Source organism: Pyrgilauda ruficollis, unplaced genomic scaffold (genome assembly GCF_017590135.1).
Source record: "Pyrgilauda ruficollis isolate IOZ18807 unplaced genomic scaffold, ASM1759013v1 scaffold25, whole genome shotgun sequence".
In the NCBI taxonomy this organism is placed as follows: domain Eukaryota; kingdom Metazoa; phylum Chordata; class Aves; order Passeriformes; family Passeridae; genus Pyrgilauda; species Pyrgilauda ruficollis.
In genome coordinates, this window is record NW_024523822.1 from 5,809,517 (window position 1) to 5,826,896 (window position 17,380).

General features: G+C 38.6%; 2 protein-coding genes across 2 annotated transcripts in view; one reads left to right on the top strand and one right to left on the bottom strand.

The window, feature by feature from the left end:
• The window catches only part of MTREX (Mtr4 exosome RNA helicase), a 42,493-nt gene extending 41,678 nt beyond the window's left edge, over positions 1–815 (bottom strand). The window contains exon 1 of the mRNA XM_041470617.1: positions 426–815. Coding sequence (XP_041326551.1) covers positions 426–541 — 116 coding nt within the window. The 5' untranslated portion in view covers positions 542–815. The remainder of the gene's footprint in view (positions 1–425) is intronic.
• A 99-nt stretch (positions 816–914) lies between these two features.
• The window catches only part of DHX29 (DExH-box helicase 29), a 28,636-nt gene continuing 12,170 nt past the window's right edge, over positions 915–17,380 (top strand). The window contains 20 exon segments of the mRNA XM_041470750.1: positions 915–966; positions 969–1,049; positions 3,518–3,591; positions 4,385–4,498; positions 5,078–5,207; positions 5,583–5,725; positions 6,589–6,714; positions 7,152–7,278; positions 7,547–7,723; positions 8,717–8,882; positions 9,852–9,975; positions 10,391–10,987; positions 11,686–11,829; positions 11,924–12,100; positions 12,694–12,834; positions 14,149–14,293; positions 14,515–14,635; positions 15,585–15,669; positions 16,267–16,355; positions 16,973–17,101. Of these exon segments, the coding sequence (XP_041326684.1) occupies positions 915–966; positions 969–1,049; positions 3,518–3,591; positions 4,385–4,498; positions 5,078–5,207; positions 5,583–5,725; positions 6,589–6,714; positions 7,152–7,278; positions 7,547–7,723; positions 8,717–8,882; positions 9,852–9,975; positions 10,391–10,987; positions 11,686–11,829; positions 11,924–12,100; positions 12,694–12,834; positions 14,149–14,293; positions 14,515–14,635; positions 15,585–15,669; positions 16,267–16,355; positions 16,973–17,101 (2,942 nt within the window).

A 17,380-nucleotide genomic window follows, 5' to 3' on the forward strand; every position in this document is an offset into this window, starting at 1 on the left:
CGCCTCACCTGGTCCAACCTCCCTGATCAAGCAGGACTGTCCTAGAGCACATTGCACAGGAGTGCATCCAAATAGGACTTAAGTATGTCCAGTAAGGGAAATTCCACAAACTCTGAGCAATCTGTTCCAGTGCACGCTCAACCACGCACTTAAGAAGTTCTCCCTCACGTGAAACCTCTTCAGGCGAAACTTCCTGTGCATCAATTTCCGTCTGATACCTCTTGTGCAATTGCTCGGTACAACTAAGAAGAGCATGGCTGTATCCTCTTAGTACCCTCCCTTCAGACACTGATAGACAGTTTCTAAGTCCCGAGGGGCTCGGTAGCTCAAACACGCCGGAAGAAGCCGGGCCCAGCGATACAGCCCTCACCACGCCGCCAGAGCACCCCAGGTACTGCTGCCCCGGTCCAGCTCTGCGCCCTTACCCCGGCCTCCTGGCACCCTCGGCGGGGCCCGTTTTGCTCTTCTTGGCGCCAGAAGCAGCGGCGGCCGCGTCCTCCTCGAACACGCTGAAGAGCTCATCCCCAAAGGCCTCCGCCATCTTAGCCGCCGCGCTCCCACAATGCGCCGCGTAGGGCCGCACACTTCACGCGTGAGGGGCGCTTCCGATCCCGCCCCGCGAGGGGTGACACGAGCTTCCGCCGGCCTTGGCACCGGTAGCAGCCCGCACGGCCGGTGCTCGATGCCGATCTCGATTTCTCTCCGAGTCTGGGTCTCGGTTCCGATGCCGAACCCCTCCGTAGCCCCCCCTTGGCGCACACGTGGCCCTTCCCCGCTAAAAGGCGATCTGCGAAAAGTCGACGCAGGCCGCGCGGCCCGCGCGCGTGCGCCGGGGGCGCTGGCCAATGGGGGGCGGTGGCGGCGTGCCGAGCGCGGTGCCCGGATGTGCGCACGCGCAGAGCTGGGGGGGCGCCATGGGCGGTCGCAACAAGAAGCAGCGCGCGGGCGGCGCGGCTCACGCGGCCGCCGAGCCGCGGCCGCGGAGCCGGGCAGCCGCAGCGCCCCGCCGCGACCAGCACCCGCCTCCAAGGAGCCGCGTGTCAAACAAGGTACCGCGGCCCGCCGAGCCCCGGGAGAGGCCGTGCCCTGCTGTGCCGTGCCGGAGGGGGACGCGCTGTGAGCGTCCGTGGCTGAGGGTGGCATGGCTGGAGGGGCAGTTCCTTCAGGGAGCCCCTGAGGGTGCGGCTGCCGCGAACGGCGGCATTACGAGAGGCCGGACATGGGGGTTGGTTTTCCCAGCGTCGGCAGAGGCAGCTGGAATTGCTCCTCTCCTGATGTGGTTAGGCCTGGCTACAGCCCGCCGTGTCTGTCTAGCTGGTCAAAGGAGGGAACTCCTCCCCGTCTACTCGGCCCTAATGAGGCCACGTCTGGTTTCTGTGTCCAGTTGTGGGCTCCTCCGTGCAAGAAAGACGATGAGCAACTGCAGGGTGTCCAGTGGAGGGTCACAAAGATGATGCGGCTCCTCATGAGGAGAGATTGAGGGAACTGGGCCAGTGCAGAGAAGACTGAGAGGGGCCTACATAAATCTATATAAATATTTCAAAGATACGTGCCAAGAGGGTGGTGCCAGACTCTCTTCAGTGCTGCCCGGAATGAACAGCAGTAGGCACAAACTGTATGTAACACGACAGGTTTCTCCTCAGCAGGAGGAAGAACTCCTGTACACTGAGGGTGGCAAGGCACTGGAATAGGCTGCCAGGGAGGTCACGGACTCTCCCTCTCTGGAGACGTGCAGAACTCACCTGGTTCATTCCTGTGTTCCCTGCTCTAGATGATACTGCCGTCCCGGGTTGGATGATCTCTAGTGGTCCATTTCACCTGCAGCTATTCTGTGATTCTGCTGTCAGGGGTGTCCCTGAGCAGATAAGTCCTGGTGGCATTGATGTGTTGAGTTTAATTACAGAAGTTTTTAGTGTTAGATTATCAGCAGTTCCTGTCAAGCAAGTGTTTGGGCTTCTAATGTATTTGTTTTGTATATTATCAAAATCAATATAATTTGGATTTGGGATTATTTTGTGCAGTTTTTTTGTGTTTTGAAAGATCTGTTACAGACTAGAGGCACTTCTGTGGTGTTAGATAAGATGATGGATGACTGTTCTGAATATAGTCTGAAAATCTGTTATTCTGAAGCGCTGTGAGATGCCTTTTTTCAATAAGCCAGCTTTGTCAGAAATAGCTCAGATACCATATAACATTAGAACAGCTTATGTGGCAGACATGAGCAAATCATGCAATAGCCAGGGCATGTGAGATTCCCACTATTTAAGAAGTCTTGTAATCTGGTAATATAAGCTTCCTGAACCTATTAATGCATTCTGCTTCTACAAGCGTGGGCTCTACTAAGTGTATTTCTTGTGTCCTCCATTCCTCCAATAACCATGGTGCTCAATCCTCTTCAGAAAATATCCTGCTTCTCTTTCAGGTTGTATACTGTGGTGAAAAATCTGTCAGTGTAAGTGAAAGCTAATTTGGTATATTTTAAAGAGCCCGCTGGTGAGTGCCAGTGAGTAGATCCCGAGTGCTGACAGCTGTTTGTATCTTCTGATCAGAGGGCACTGTACCTTTTCTGAAGTGCAGTTACCAAAACCTGGTGTGGTCTCGAAGCAGGCTCTCCCAGAGCTGTTGTGCAGGCAGGCCAGCTTGGATGAGCTGCCCAGCCCGCCTGCTGGGAGGTAGCTGTGCCTCCTGGAGCAGTGTGCAGCTGCACAGAGTGGTGGAAGCTGTGGCCTTGCTCAGTTTCTTTCTGCCTGTGCAGTACCAGACACAGTATGCATGCTCTGAAAGTGATGGAATTATACAGTGTGTTGTCATTCTAATGACAATAAATAGTTTTGTGAATTAGGGTTTGGTTTTTTTACTACCTGTTAAATGAAAAGTATTTAAGAATGACTGGAGCAGACCAAAGGCTTCTGTAAGCCAGTGCTCTCTCCTAGGTAGGAAACAAAAGCAGATACCTAGGTAAGAAAAGATCAGACAGGTAGTGGTATTGCTTTAGGGTATTCTTACAAACTCCACCAGATGTGGCTTAGGGTCTCCCTGCAGCGTATATAATTCTTTTTTCAATGCTCTCCCTTATCAATTGATTTCTTCACTGCAAAGCTGTTCTCTCTGCCCTTGGACCGCAATAAATATCTGCTGTCCATGGCTTTAGTGGCAAAGGGTTCTGTTACATAGCTATGCACTTTGTAATAAAAAATCCTCAACAGCCTTGCTTGTTTTGAAACTGCCATTCATTTTGTTTTGAAATTACCATTTACTTCCCTATTTGGCAATCCTTTTTCAGTGTTCAGAGGGTGAGCAGTCAATCCCATTTTCTCTCATTGTACCTTTTGAATTTTGTATTTTGTCATAGCCCTCTTCACTATTCCTTGTTCGAGGCCTTTCTTGATTATTGCAAGTTTCTGGTAAGTTAATGTAATAGTTTACACTAACCGGTGTTACGTTAGGTCTGCTTTAGCTACGTTAAATAATGTTCTCTGTGGGTTTTGTGTAATTGATGGTTATTTGCAATTTGCAGGTCCAAAAACTTACAGTTTTGGTTCAACAACAGATTCCAATGCTGCTGCAAATCTAGATAAATCTGTTCTTAAGGCAAGTATCTTCTTTACCTAAAACAGCTTTGATTTTCATAGTACTGCTTTAGCTGAGTAAATATTTCTTCAGATCTTTTTCAGTATTAGGTTGTGCATGTAAACTGCATTTATATATGAGACAATTGACCATTTAGAGTTTGATTTTGTTCATGGTTTTGAGTGTCCTTTAAGTAATAGAGGTAAATTACCATGGTAGGATAATGTCTTTGTTTTTGTTTTTAAATAACAAATAACAATTTACATGCAGAACTATTTTAGGTGTAAGGTCTGGGCTTCTGTTGTGCATATGGATCTTTCTTCCTGTCAGAGAAAGGATATAGATTTTACATAACTTAGCAGCAACTAAAGATAGGTTCATGTTTTAGAAGAGTTTAAAATAGTTGAATTTTTGTACTAAATTTGTTTTTAAAGGTGTTTTGAAAGGAGGATATCACAGATGGCATCTTGGTGTTCAAATTATTTTATGTGAGCAGAGGAGAAAGGCCTTGGGTGTTTTTTGTAAAATTTGAATTTACTTACAGTATTTCCTGTAACATACTGAATTTCCTTTTAAATGTAAATGGGCTTTCTTGGTAATAAGTAATGAACTCTTCTATTTCAAGTGAAAGTGTATAGCTTGCAGAAGAAAAACTGTCCTTTTCGTAAGAGATGTTTAAGCCACTTACAGAAAGCTTGAAATACTGGAATTTGAATGGCAGAGAGATTTCTGCGTTGTTACGTCCTTAGTCATGAAGTGCATGTCATAAAAACTTCCAAAGTTTACCTTGTATCAACTCATTTTTTGTTTGCAGGTAACAATAAATGGCAATTTGGAGAAAAGGATTATCGATGTGATTAATAATCATAAAAACCAAAATGAGGACAAAGGATTGATTTCCAAAAGACTAAGTGCAAAGAAACTACAGGTACAGTTCAAAATCTTATTTTTCTTATTTTTCATTGTTTATTTAGACTAGTTTATCTTTTGTCATTTTTATCAAGTGTCGTATTACACTTGTGTGTATCACACAATTGTATTGTGTGTGGTACAAGCCAATATGGCATGCTTTTCAGTAGTTGTATTGATGATTAGCCACTGAAATCAAGAAGCATGCTTATTAGGAAAGGCACATCTTTATGGATTCAGGAACTAAAATCAAGAGCTTTCAGACAACATAGAGGAATAATACTTAATATGAATGTTTTAGGTTTCCTACATTTTTTACTCTATTACCTGGAAAATTGGAGGTATGTCTTTACTTAGCTAGAAAGCACATTGTGTAGAGAGAGGCAGGAATATAGATTTATTGATACCTATGCGTGCATATTTAAAAAGAAAATAGAAATTCTGCAAAACAGAATTTTCTGCTTAATTTTTGGATACATTAATGCACAGTGTTTATTACCCTTTAATACTGGCTTTCTGATATGTGGGAAATAGAACTTTAAAAACCTATATTAGATTGCTAGATTAAATCCTAATCTTTTGGCTCTTTTATTTGTAGGATGTATACATGGCTTTACAAAGATTCTCTTTTAAGACTGAGCACATTGAAGAAGCAATGAAAAATACGCTTCTTTATGGGGGTGATCTCCACTCTGCGCTTGACTGGCTTTGTTTAAACCTTCCCAATGGTGAGTATGGTTACAGAAAATAGTTTTTGACCGTAGAGAAACAGGACCTGCTAATCAGTAGCATTACTGCTTCATAATAGTATTAAATATAATGTTCCTCTAAGACTAGTAGTTGCAACATGTTGCTCTCCTAGATGCGCAGTTGACTGGTTCTGTTGTATTCTAGTGCATGAAGTCTTGTGGTCTTCACGTTCCTACACTTGGAGTTCTGTGGATGTCCAATGAGCAAATATACTATTTTATATAAATGCTAAAACCTAACTTTTATTTCAGTTTGTGTTCTTCTAGTTGGTTCCCAACACAGTTTTGAAGTATTTTCTTCTAATTATTATTGATATGTTCTATGGCATGTTTTTTCTTTTTTTTATTTTGAAGACGCCTTGCCTGAAGGTTTTAGCCAGCAATTTGAAGAACAGCAGCAGAAACCTAGAGCAAAGTTTTGTTCTGCTGTGTCACAGTGTGGAATGCCACCTCACTTAGAAGATAACAAAAAGAAAGAAAATGGCCCTGGAACTAAGGTAATCTAAAAATCTAATTGGTAGTTACTTGGATCAGGGGATGGGAGGGGGAAGAGAAGCAAAACTTTCTAAAACACAGGTGTTGCATTGATTTCCAGCACTGATGTGAAAAGCTTATGAAAATGTTATGTGATTAATAACTGACACCTGCATTTTAATTTTAGTGAAATGATAATTTAAAGGTGTTTTTCCTGTGGAGTCTAGAAGGTTCTTCATAGTTTATTTTTGTGGTAAAGCACAGGGAATCTCATGAGATTGAGATTAGGTATTGGGAAGAAATTGTTTTCTGTGGGGGTGATGAGATACTGGAATAGGTTGCCCTGAGAAGCTGCTGATGCCCCATTCCTGGCAATGTTCAAGGCCAGGCTGGATAGGGCTCTGAGCAACCTGGCCTAGTAAAAGGTGTCCCAGCCTATAGCAGGGAGGTTGGAACTAGATGACCTCTAAGGTCCCTCCTAATGCAAGCCATTCTATGATTCTATAGCTTAATTTCTTCATTTTTATCCTATAATGGCTTTATTCTGTTTATGTATATGTGGTACTCTCTATGACTTATGAGGGTTTAAGTGTGCCCTCATATTTGTATTGTCAGTGTTTTGATTTCTGTGGATATTTAATCTTAAACTAGAAAACAAAATCCCTGCAAATGATTTCATTCTTTATAGTAATTATAGTTATTCTAGTGTTAAGATCTATTTAGGTGTATAGTAGAATTTTCACTCTGGTTCGGAAAGCCTTTTTTTTTCTTCTCTATATACATATATAATGTATAAAACCTTAATAGTAGTTCCTAGGCACTGGCAGAAGAAAGCATTGCTTCCACATGTGTTATCATTACTCTTAACTTACATTGCTCTTCTTAGGAAATGAATGTGAGGAAAGAGAAAGAATTGACTATGAAGGAATGGATTTTGCGATACGCTGAGCAACAGAGTGATGAAGAGAAGGACGAGTCTGTGAAAGAGACAGATGAAGAAAAATTTGACCCAGTAAGACAGAATAATGCTTCATGGAAGTCTTTCTGAAAACTGATTTGTCTGGTACATCTGCATGTGTGGATTTGTGTGTTACAAATTGGGGATTGAAAACCTTTCATGTTACCAGTAATGTATCAAGGTACTGAAGGAAAACCTGTTGGAGCTGCTTATTTTCTAAGTTGTTTTTCCTTTCCCTTTTTATTTGTACTGCATTGAAAATGTTGAATGTAATATGTGGGGAAAAAAAAAAATTAAATACATTTCCATGAGATTGAGTGAGTTACTGTCAAATTCTGGGAGATTTTGACTGTTCGTTAAATAAAAACTCATTGTTGCTCCATTGCATAAGCATGATATAAAGGGTAAAAAGCCACACTTTATTATGAAGATCATTTAAAGTGACAAGCATACCATATTCAACTTGTAATTAATAATTCTGTTTGAAATAGAATGAGAGGTATATGCATCTGTCTGCCAAGCTTTCAGAAGCAAAAGAGCAAGCAAGCATCTCCAAGCAAGACAAAGACAAGCAAGGCCAGAAGGCAGCGCAAGAAAAAATAAGAAGAATTCAACAAGGTAGAGCTATGCAAGTTACCTGTGTTTTATTTTCTGGCCTGCATGTTTGTTAGGCAATTAAATCTTGGAGTCAGGTTGAATTGAAGATAATTTTGTTACCTTTTATGCCACTCTGTGACATGAAGGCTTTTCTGAATCTCTTCTTTCTTGGTCAAATTCTAAAAAGTCAGTAAAATGACACTAGTTTTGGTTTTGAGTACTCGGTATGAATTAATATAGTTGTTTCTTAAGCAGTTGGTGGGTATAAATTATATTCTCTCTCTGACAGAAATGACAGCACTTGAGGAACATCCAGTATTTAATCCAGCTATAAAGATTTCAAATCAACAGCAAAATGAAAAGAAAAAAACTCCCTCACCTCAACCTCAAGAAACCACTTTGAACTTGAGTTTGCTTGAAAAACCTGATGCAAAGGAAGACAAAGGTGCTGCAAAGGAAGACAAAGGTGTGTTGGGAGTAGTTCAGTTCAAGCTTGAATCATACCACAAATTTCCAGAATTAGTTCTTGTTTTGCTAGGTTTGCAGTGCTGAGTGAACAAACACTGGTTGTGGGAAAGGAAGGTGGACTATTACAGAACCAATTAGCTTGGAAAAGACCTCTGAGATTGAGTCCAACCTGTGACCAAAAATCACCATGTCCACTAGACCATGGCACTGGATGCAAAGTTCAGTTGTTCCTTAAATGCCTCCAAGGATGGTGACTCCACCACCTCCTTGGGCAGCCCAGTCCAATGCTTGGCAACCCTTTCTGTGAATAAATCCCTCCTAATGTCCAGCCTGAACCTCCCCTGATGCAGATTGAGGCGATATCCTCTTGATGTTCCCTTGTTGCCTGGGAGAAGGGGCTAACCCCCACCTGGGCACAACCTCTTTTTAGGCAGTGGTAGAGGGTGATAAGATCACCCCTGAGCCTAAGGATAAACACCCCCAGTTCCCTCAGCTGCTCCTCACACCTCGGTGTCATCTGCATACAGTCTGTCTTGCTGACCAAGTTGACTTTAAAGGATCTGTACTTGTTTTAGCTGATTACATTGAAAGCTAATTTTGTCATGCTGTCATGTTATAAAAATTAGATTTCTTCTTTTTTTTTCAGTTGTAGGGCTAGTTGCTGTTTCAGTCACACTGTCATCTTTTTAAGCTATTTTCACTGTCAATCTTCAAACTGTAAAATATTTTCTAATAACCAAATTTTAGTGAAACTTCTAAAATTACTGGGTGATCAAAGATAATAAAATACTGTCATTAATTTTCTGACAGATACTTCTGTAGGAAAAGCAGGAAGTTTCTGTGATGTAGCATCAATACCTGTATTTCTGCAAAACCTTCAGAAAGTTGTGCTATCTAGTGAAATATATGTGAACAAAAGGTAAAAATTACTTCAAAGGACTGTAAAATAGATTTTTAGGAGGCTTTAGAATGTATTTTTCTGCTCTTGCAGGGAAAAAGAGAGAACCACTAGATATAAGAAATTTTGATTATAGTGCTCGAAGCTGGACTGGTAAATCTCCGAAACAGTTTTTGATTGACTGGTGCAGAAAGAATTTTCCGAAGAGCCCAAATCCTGCTTTCGAAAAAATTCCTGTTGGAAAATACTGGAAATGTAGGTATGTATTTCCTGTAATCTTTACATTTGCCTTTTGGTTCATTTGAAAATAAAAATTCTTGTCAATTCTCTCTTGTTGATAGAAATTTATATTGATATAGTGTGTTTAATCCAAACTCTTTGTTAATCCATTGGGGAGATATTTTACTCTGGATAGCTCTGCAAAAGTGATGCTTAGCCTAGACAAAATCAGAAAAAACCCTTATCCCTGCTTTATGGGTTCATTCACTAGAATCTTATTTTTATTTGTGTACTGCTGAATGAAGTATTAGTCTGAAGCAACCCTGTGAGATAGATTTGAACAACTTATGTTTGGTATTCTTACTCAAAGCAACACATTAAATCAAAGATTCAAGTTTATGAATACCAAAGCCCTTCTAAAAAATGTTTAAAATAAAGTGGAAGTTAAAAATTTGTGTCAAAGCTACCATAAATTTATGGGCAAAACAGTGCAGTATCTTACATTTGAATTTATTTTAGAAATCAAATCTAAAATACAGAGTTGTAGAGTAGAATATTACCACGTATGAATAAAGCAGACACAAAGTTCTAAATAAGCGATGTTCCTTGAAGGAACAGAGTAAAAGAGCTTGTTTTCTTGCTCAAGCTAAAAACTACTAACAGACTGCTATCCCTAAGAATATGAGAAATTTGGCTGCTGCTGTGACTGCTGTTTATCTGTTAAACAGATGTTTGCATCTTAGTAGATTGTTGAATGTCATCTTGATCTGTCCTAAATAGTTAAAGCACACAAACATTGGGTCCCTCTTCAGAGCACCTAACCTTAGTGGTAATCTGTATGCATGTAAGTGCTTCTACCTTGAAGAAAATGGAGATGTTTATAAAGAGAAAAAAAGCCCCACAAAATCACTGCTGGAATATTTGCTGAAAATGTTATGTCATACAGGTATTCTCTGTTCATATTAGTTGCAGAAAATTAAGATAACTGCTTTTGAAATTTTTCTGTAAGGGTCAGGATTATCAAGTCATCAGATGATGTAATGGCAATGTGTCCTACAATCGTAACAGAAGACAGTATGCAAGCACAACATCTAGCTGCTACTTTGGCACTCTACCATTTAACTAAAGGACAAGTAAGTTTCTTAGCAGTTTTACTGTTCTTGGCTTCAAATCTGCTTCTGCACTTTTTTGCTGTAGTATCTATAGTTAAGTTCTAAAAATAGTTTCATGTAATATTTCCCATTAAATTATTTGCTTCTATTACATATTCATTTGTTTTTATCTAATTGTGTGTATGCTTTGCAGCACACAGAAGAGATTTTTTTGGTAAAGCTATACTTTCACTTTTGTAGAAACTGAAAGCTATTTGAAGATAAAGATGTATTGTTGACATTTATTTTACTGCTTTCATAGTTTCTGTGTTTACAATAGTTTCCTACTTGTTTTTTGTCAAACCTTTTGACATTTGAGTTTGTTTACACATAAAACATTAAAAATAGTGATACTACTAAGTAGTACATAATTTTTTTTCTGCTTTTTTACTGGAAGTCAGTTCATCAATTGCTGCCTCCTACCTACCGAGATGTCTGGCTTGAATGGAGGGATATCGAAAAGAAAAAGGAAGAAGAAAGCAAGATAGAAACCAACAAACCGCGTGATACCTTTATTGCTAAATTGTTAAGCAAACTGAAACAGCAGCAGCAACTACAGTCTGAAAGCCAGCCAAGACTATCTGAGGGTCCTGAAGATTCCTGGGAAGACTTGGTTTCTGATGAGGACTTCAGCAGTCTCTCCCTTGAGACCTCAGATGCAGATAATTTGGAACCTTCAAGGATTTTGTTTAAGAAGCTGCAGAGTTCCTCTAGATACCAGAGGCTTCTGAAAGAGAGACAGGAGTTACCTGTGTTTAAGCACAGGTACTCGATTGTAGAAACTCTTAAAAAACATCGAGTAGTTGTTGTCGCTGGTGAAACAGGCAGTGGGAAGAGTACCCAGGTGCCCCATTTCTTGTTGGAGGACCTGTTGCTAGATCAAGGATCAAAAAAATGCAACATTGTTTGCACACAACCCCGAAGAATCTCAGCAGTGAGCCTGGCAACAAGGGTTTGTGAAGAGCTAGGCTGTGAATCAGGACCAGGAGGAAAAGTAAGAAGTGTCTTAATTCCTTTGTTGTCTTGATCAAATACAGGGGGCTGGTTTGTTGAAAAAAAGTGAGAACATTATTTCTTATACAACCAAACAATTAGACGTTACTTTCTCTTGAAAAGGACTTCTTGGTATGTCAGTTGTTTCTTTTTATCTTGTCACCTATGTAGGTATCCATATATGATTTCTAAAATCTTCAGAGGGTGATGTAAAGCAATAGTGTTTCATACATGGAATGGTCAAAGATTTGAGCAGATTGCCCAGGGACTGTTGTGTTACTACCAAATGATGAAGCAGAGTCCCCCAAATAAGCCTCTGAGCAATCCAGTCTGGCCTTGAGTGAGGCCATGCTTTGAGAGACGCCCTTTGCAGCATAAGTTATTTTGTTATTTGAAGAAAGCCAAAGTGCTGTATCTGTTAGGGTAATTTGTACAAAAATGTTTTTGAAACTGTCAGAGTCCTGAAAACAACCCTGATTTTTCCAGCTCTTTGCCACTCTGGATAAATTTCATGTTTTTTTCGTTTCTTAACAAAATAAAGTACTTGTGAGGAAGTGTGACAGTCATTCACTATACTGCTTAATTAGCAACTTGTGCAGTGTCTGAATCTGACAGCTACTAAATTTCACTTAAGTTTGTATGTTGTTAGCTTGTATGTTATTTTAACTTATTCTATATTTTTAATATATTTTTTTTAAGAATTCCTTGTGTGGATATCAAATTCGTATGGAATCAAGAACAGGAGAAGCCACCAGACTGCTGTACTGTACAACAGGTGTCCTCCTTCGAAAACTTCAAGAAGATGGTCTCCTGTCAAGTATATCTCATGTTATTGTTGATGAGGTTATCAATTCGTTACTATTCTGCAGAAATTACAGTTATTCTGGACCTTGATCCGTACTAAATTCTTGCTATAGATCTATTTTTCTAATTCTAGGTACATGAAAGAAGTGTCCAGTCTGATTTCTTGCTAGTTATTCTGAGAGAGGTCTTGCGTAAGCGCTCAGATCTGCACCTGATTTTAATGAGTGCCACTGTAGACAGTGAGAAGTTTTCCAGCTATTTCTCACACTGTCCTATTTTAAGGATCTCGGGGAGGAGCTACCCGGTTGAGGTAGGTAGATGTTTATTTTGATTATGCAAAATACTTTGTATGTATGTATGCAGTGTTTGCTTGGTTAGTATATAGGCAATATATCTATATCACTTTTTTTTGAACCAGAAATATAGATCTTAAAATAAGTATTTTAAGAACTTGTAGTCCATTTTCTTTTATGAAAATACAGAATAGTTTTGGGCTTTGGAGTACATAGCTGTACTATTTTTTGTGATGAATTTATTGATTATAATCAGTCCATCAGTTACACTTTGATTTTTTTTTGTTCAGCTTAGGTAGAGAGGAAAGCATTAAAGAATTCTCCTCACATTCCCTGTAACTTTGTCACTGCACTCTTACAGGTTTTTCTTATGCTTACTGTAGGGGTTATGGTAAAGGTTATGTAGTGATCAGGTGGAGAAGCCCATTAGCAAACTTGTAGTAGCTCTAGGATTAGATTTTCAAAAATCATAAGGCTGTTCAAGTTAAGATGTGGAAGATTTATTACGACATTAAGACCCTGTTCAACTTTGTTATGTAAGATTTAAAAAATAAAGTTGCTGATTAGTTTTTTACATGCCTCATGTTTTTTCTTTGAATTTTCATTAAAGATTTTCCATGTTGAAGATGTAATTGAAGTAACTGGCTATGTTCTGGAGAAGGACTCAGAATATTGTCAGAAGTTCTTGGAGGAGGAGGAGGAAGTAACAATAAATGTTACCGTTAAAGGAGGAAACACTACAAAGCACCAGGTGAAACAGGCATTTTTAGTTTTGTCTTGAAACGTTTTGGGGGCTTTTATTATTTAATCATTTTGGTTCCTTTGAATATATTGTGGTTGGATTGTAGAATACCAAGTGAATATTTAATATTCAGTTTGTAAAAAACAGAGTGGCACTCCTGCTAGTATTTATGAATGCTTCACCCTTTTGATTGTTGTTCCAACTCCTATACAGCTGTCTTGATTTTGCTGTATCTGACATTGAGGCCTCTTGTAGATTACCAGCTCTGAATGTATAAGCAGCAGCAGGGAAACCTTTTTTTTTTTCTGAAGAATTCTCCTACATAGTGAACTTAACAACAGAAGAGAAAAGGCCTTATCCTTCTTAGCTAAAAAACTCCCAAGATCCTCCAACTTGGCATGCCAAATGAGATGATTTACCTGAGATTGTTATATAGACCTCATTAGTTTAACAGGTTATGGTTAATCTTCAGGTACTCTACAGTGACAGCTGTATGTGCTTTTGGATCAAAACTCTTGAATGGGAAATTGTATCAGTGCCATCTAATTTTGGCAGCTTAGGCTATTAATCTAGACTACGTATTTTGGGAAGATACCTGTCTACTCCCGACTTGCTTTGCAATTCTGAAAATTTACCTTGCTACGATTGAGCACTTACACATATGTTGAAAAATAGTCTGGTGCTCTGCTGATTGTTTTCCTTCAGGACAGAAGGATATGTGGTGTCAAGCTTCCTTAAGCGTATCTAGTAACAATAAGGTAGTTTACAATAATGCCACTTAATTTAGAAACTATGCAATATATGTAAAATGTCTGGAAAAAAATGAAATGTATGTCTCTCCTGCTAACTCTTCTTTTTTCCTGTACCAGAACACTGCAGGAGTTGCCACCTAGTTAATTCTTAATTTTCCTTGCAAGCATTAGTTGAGAAGGGTGAAGTGAGGGAGAGGGAAAAGGTGAAACTAGTTTCTTACACCCCAAAATAGGAGTTTTGAAAGAAGAGTATACATCTTGTTATCCCAGTTTGAACTGATACCAGTTGAATGCCAGATACGGACCTTGGGACTGTTTACCTTGGACAGACTTTAATTTTTACCTTTTTTTTTTTAAATCTGGAATGTCATTTAACAGTTGTAGCTATTTCTACACATTATGTAAGTGGTTGTGATTTAATCTAACTCACACAGGTTTTGTTGGGAAGTTAGTTAAATTTCTCTTATCCCAGTCTCTGTTTCAAGTGAATGGCAAATTCACCTTCTGCTCTCTTACGTTCTTCTGAAATACTAAGAATGTTATTTTTTTTCTGCTTATTCTTGTTTTTTAGGAATATGTCCCAATCCAGTCTGGATCTGGTATCGATTTGGCTCCTTACTATACGAAGTATAGCAGTCGTACACAGCAGGCTATCTTGTATATGAACCCTTACAAGATCAACCTTGAACTTATTTTGGAGTTGCTTGCATACTTAGGTACTTCTAGTCCCACTTCTTAAGAAGTTTATGTACTTGGGGTTGTCCTTTGGACCTATTTTCCACTGCTTTCTACTAATAATGAAGTACTTGACTTCATTCTTATAGGAAATATCCTAAGAAACATGAACCACAGGGCCTAGCATTTGTTCCTGTTGTTCTGTGAAACTGTTTGCAATGCATGTTTGTTTTAGCTATATGCTTGTGCTGTTATTTTGCAGATAGAAGTCCCCAGTTCAAGAATATTGAAGGTGCTGTGCTGATCTTTTTACCAGGCCTAGCTCATATCCAACAGCTGTATGATCTCATTTCAACGGACAGAAGATTTAACTTGCATGACAGGTAATGCAGATGTTTTTTACGAAGTTACAACCCAACAAACATATTCGTTAAGGTTTGCTATTCTTGCAAAAGGCAAGTGAGAGTTACACCTCTGAGCTATTTGTGCTACAAATGTACTTTTACTACAATGCAAATGTACTTTTGCTGCTATAGTCTAAAAGTTATACAAGCAAAAATGACAGATACTTACGAATGCTATGATACATTTTCTTTTATTACTTTCTATTTTCTTCTTCAACAAATTCATGTAATCAAAAGCACTTGACTACTGCTTTTCCGCTTCTTAGGGTATGGAAGCTGCCATACCTGGGATACAGATTTCTGTGGCTTACTGTTTACATGGAAGTGACTGCTTCCTGAGAAGAGCTCCAGAGCATCTGGATCTACCAAGAGAAATGGCCTAGGGTTGTAGTGACAGATAATTTCAAAAATTTTTTTTTTGGGTAACTAAAACTTAGCAATACATCTGCATAAAAGGAACAATTGCAGTCAAATGTTAAATATTTGTTGAGGACTGAGATGTAAAGGTCTGGAAGAGAAGGAAAGTACCAGTCTCTGTGGTGGTCTTATCTCTGAAGGCCTCTGTTACTCAAAGTTACACATATTTGTAATGGTCCTTTTCTTGGAAGCACAGCTTAAAGAACTTGGGTTTACAAACAGCTAGCTCCCTTTATTGCTAGGCTGTTATTGTCAAGTAACCAGCAGTTCTGCAGTATTACTGTTTTTCTTGCATTTTTACTGAATGGGAGAACATCCCTATGAATTAATTAGGTTATTTTTTTCTAGCTACTGTAATAAAACAATTAAGCAGACTTTTATACCTAATCATACAATGTTTTACTCTTTCAATTGTCTGTTCTTCTCCAAATGTTGTCATTATACTGGTCTTATATTTTTACTCCATGTTATTTGATAAGTGTGTATTTATTATTACAATTTCTTGTTCCAGGCACAGATTGATAGCTTTGCATTCTGTTCTTTCAACTCAAGATCAAGCAGCTGCATTTACAATACCTCCTCTTGGTATTAGAAAGGTAATATTTACAAAGTTCACAAGTGAAAAGAGAAGTTTTCTGTGGGTGCAACTCTGAATTGTTAGCATACAGAATTACACAACAATTAGGTGTTCGTAGAATTTCCTCTCTGCAAAGAAACAATTCTAATTCGGTGGTTTGTAATGGGTAGAAGGTAATATGCTGTGAAAATATTGGCAGTGTTGGACAAATTCTTAAACCTAAAATTTTTCTGTGATCTTCCTTAATTTTTACTTACTTCTATTTTGACTATTGTTAACCAGTAACTATGGCTTTTATCTTGGAAAAATACTATTTTATTTACTGCCAAACTATGTAGTGAAATGTTGATCAATTTTGGCAGATACTAAACAGTAATTTTGATGGATTTTTCAGCAAAATGTGAATGTGAAATTATTTCTTAGCTTTTAATTTCTCTCCTTGGGGAAAACTAGACCATTTTCCAAGTCATGTAGCTTTTAATTATATGTCTGATTATTTAAGTAAACATTTCTGGGTAAAAAAAATTTAACCAGACTTACTCCATAATAGTGATTTAAAGGTTGAAACCTGCTACACATTCCAGTTCTTCTATTTATGTGATGTTACTCTTTGCAGATTGTTTTGGCAACCAATATAGCAGAGACAGGTATCACAATACCAGATGTTGTCTTTGTAATTGATACTGGGAGAACAAAAGAAAATAGGTGAGAGTTTGATTTTCATCCGTCACGCTGTGGTTACTGTAAATATTTGGAGGATAGAGCTGCAAGGACTTTGTAGTATCCTTATTAACTTAGAGCAATCCTTTTTGTAATTTTCCCTATTAATTAGAGTTCTGGATGCAGAAATGTGCTGAGCTCATTTAAAAGCTTGCAGTTTTGAGTACAGGTTTGGGGTGTATGTTGGGAGTTCCAAATTGTGAGAAGAGCAAGGGAAGTTCATAGATGATAGATGTAATGTATGGATAATTATGATTAAGTACTGTTTTAAAAATGAAGAAAGTAGTTTTGCTATCTCAGTTTTTCAAAGTTCTTTTTCTTCACTTTAAATGTAAAAATCCCTACACAGTGTGTTAGAATGATTCTGAATTGCCAAGGAGATGAAATAAAAAAGCTTTCATTTTCCAGTTTTTATACTTTCACTAGTGACTTGTATTCAAGGTATTATAATATACAGTTCCTCCCAGATATGCTTGGTTTTCAAAACTAAATGTATTTTCAAAAATTGCTCATTAGATATATTGTCAATATGCTGGTGTTCAGATTAATATACATGAAAATTTCATTTCTGAAATCTGAATCTAAAATTTATAATGTTTAAGGTATCATGAAAGCAGTCAGATGAGTTCCCTGGAAGAGACCTTTGTTAGTAAAGCTAGTGCTCTGCAGCGGCAAGGAAGAGCTGGGCGTGTTAGGGATGGGTTCTGCTTCCGAATGTACACGAGAGACAGGTATTGTAAACTTAGCAAAATTCTGTAAATCACATAGATACCATATTTTTTTTCTGTGCAAGACCAAGAATTCTTGTTGAAATTCACTTTATTTACTGCAAACCAGAAAGATAAAACTGGAAAAAAATTCAAGCAAACAAGAATTTGAGTGTCATATGTTTAAAGTGTTAGAGCAGTCTTTCACACTTTTTCAAAAAGTTGATTTTATTCTTAATATTTCTGTAGTGTGTTTTTTAAAAAATATTCATAATTAAAGAAAAAGTGCAGCACAGGAAATTA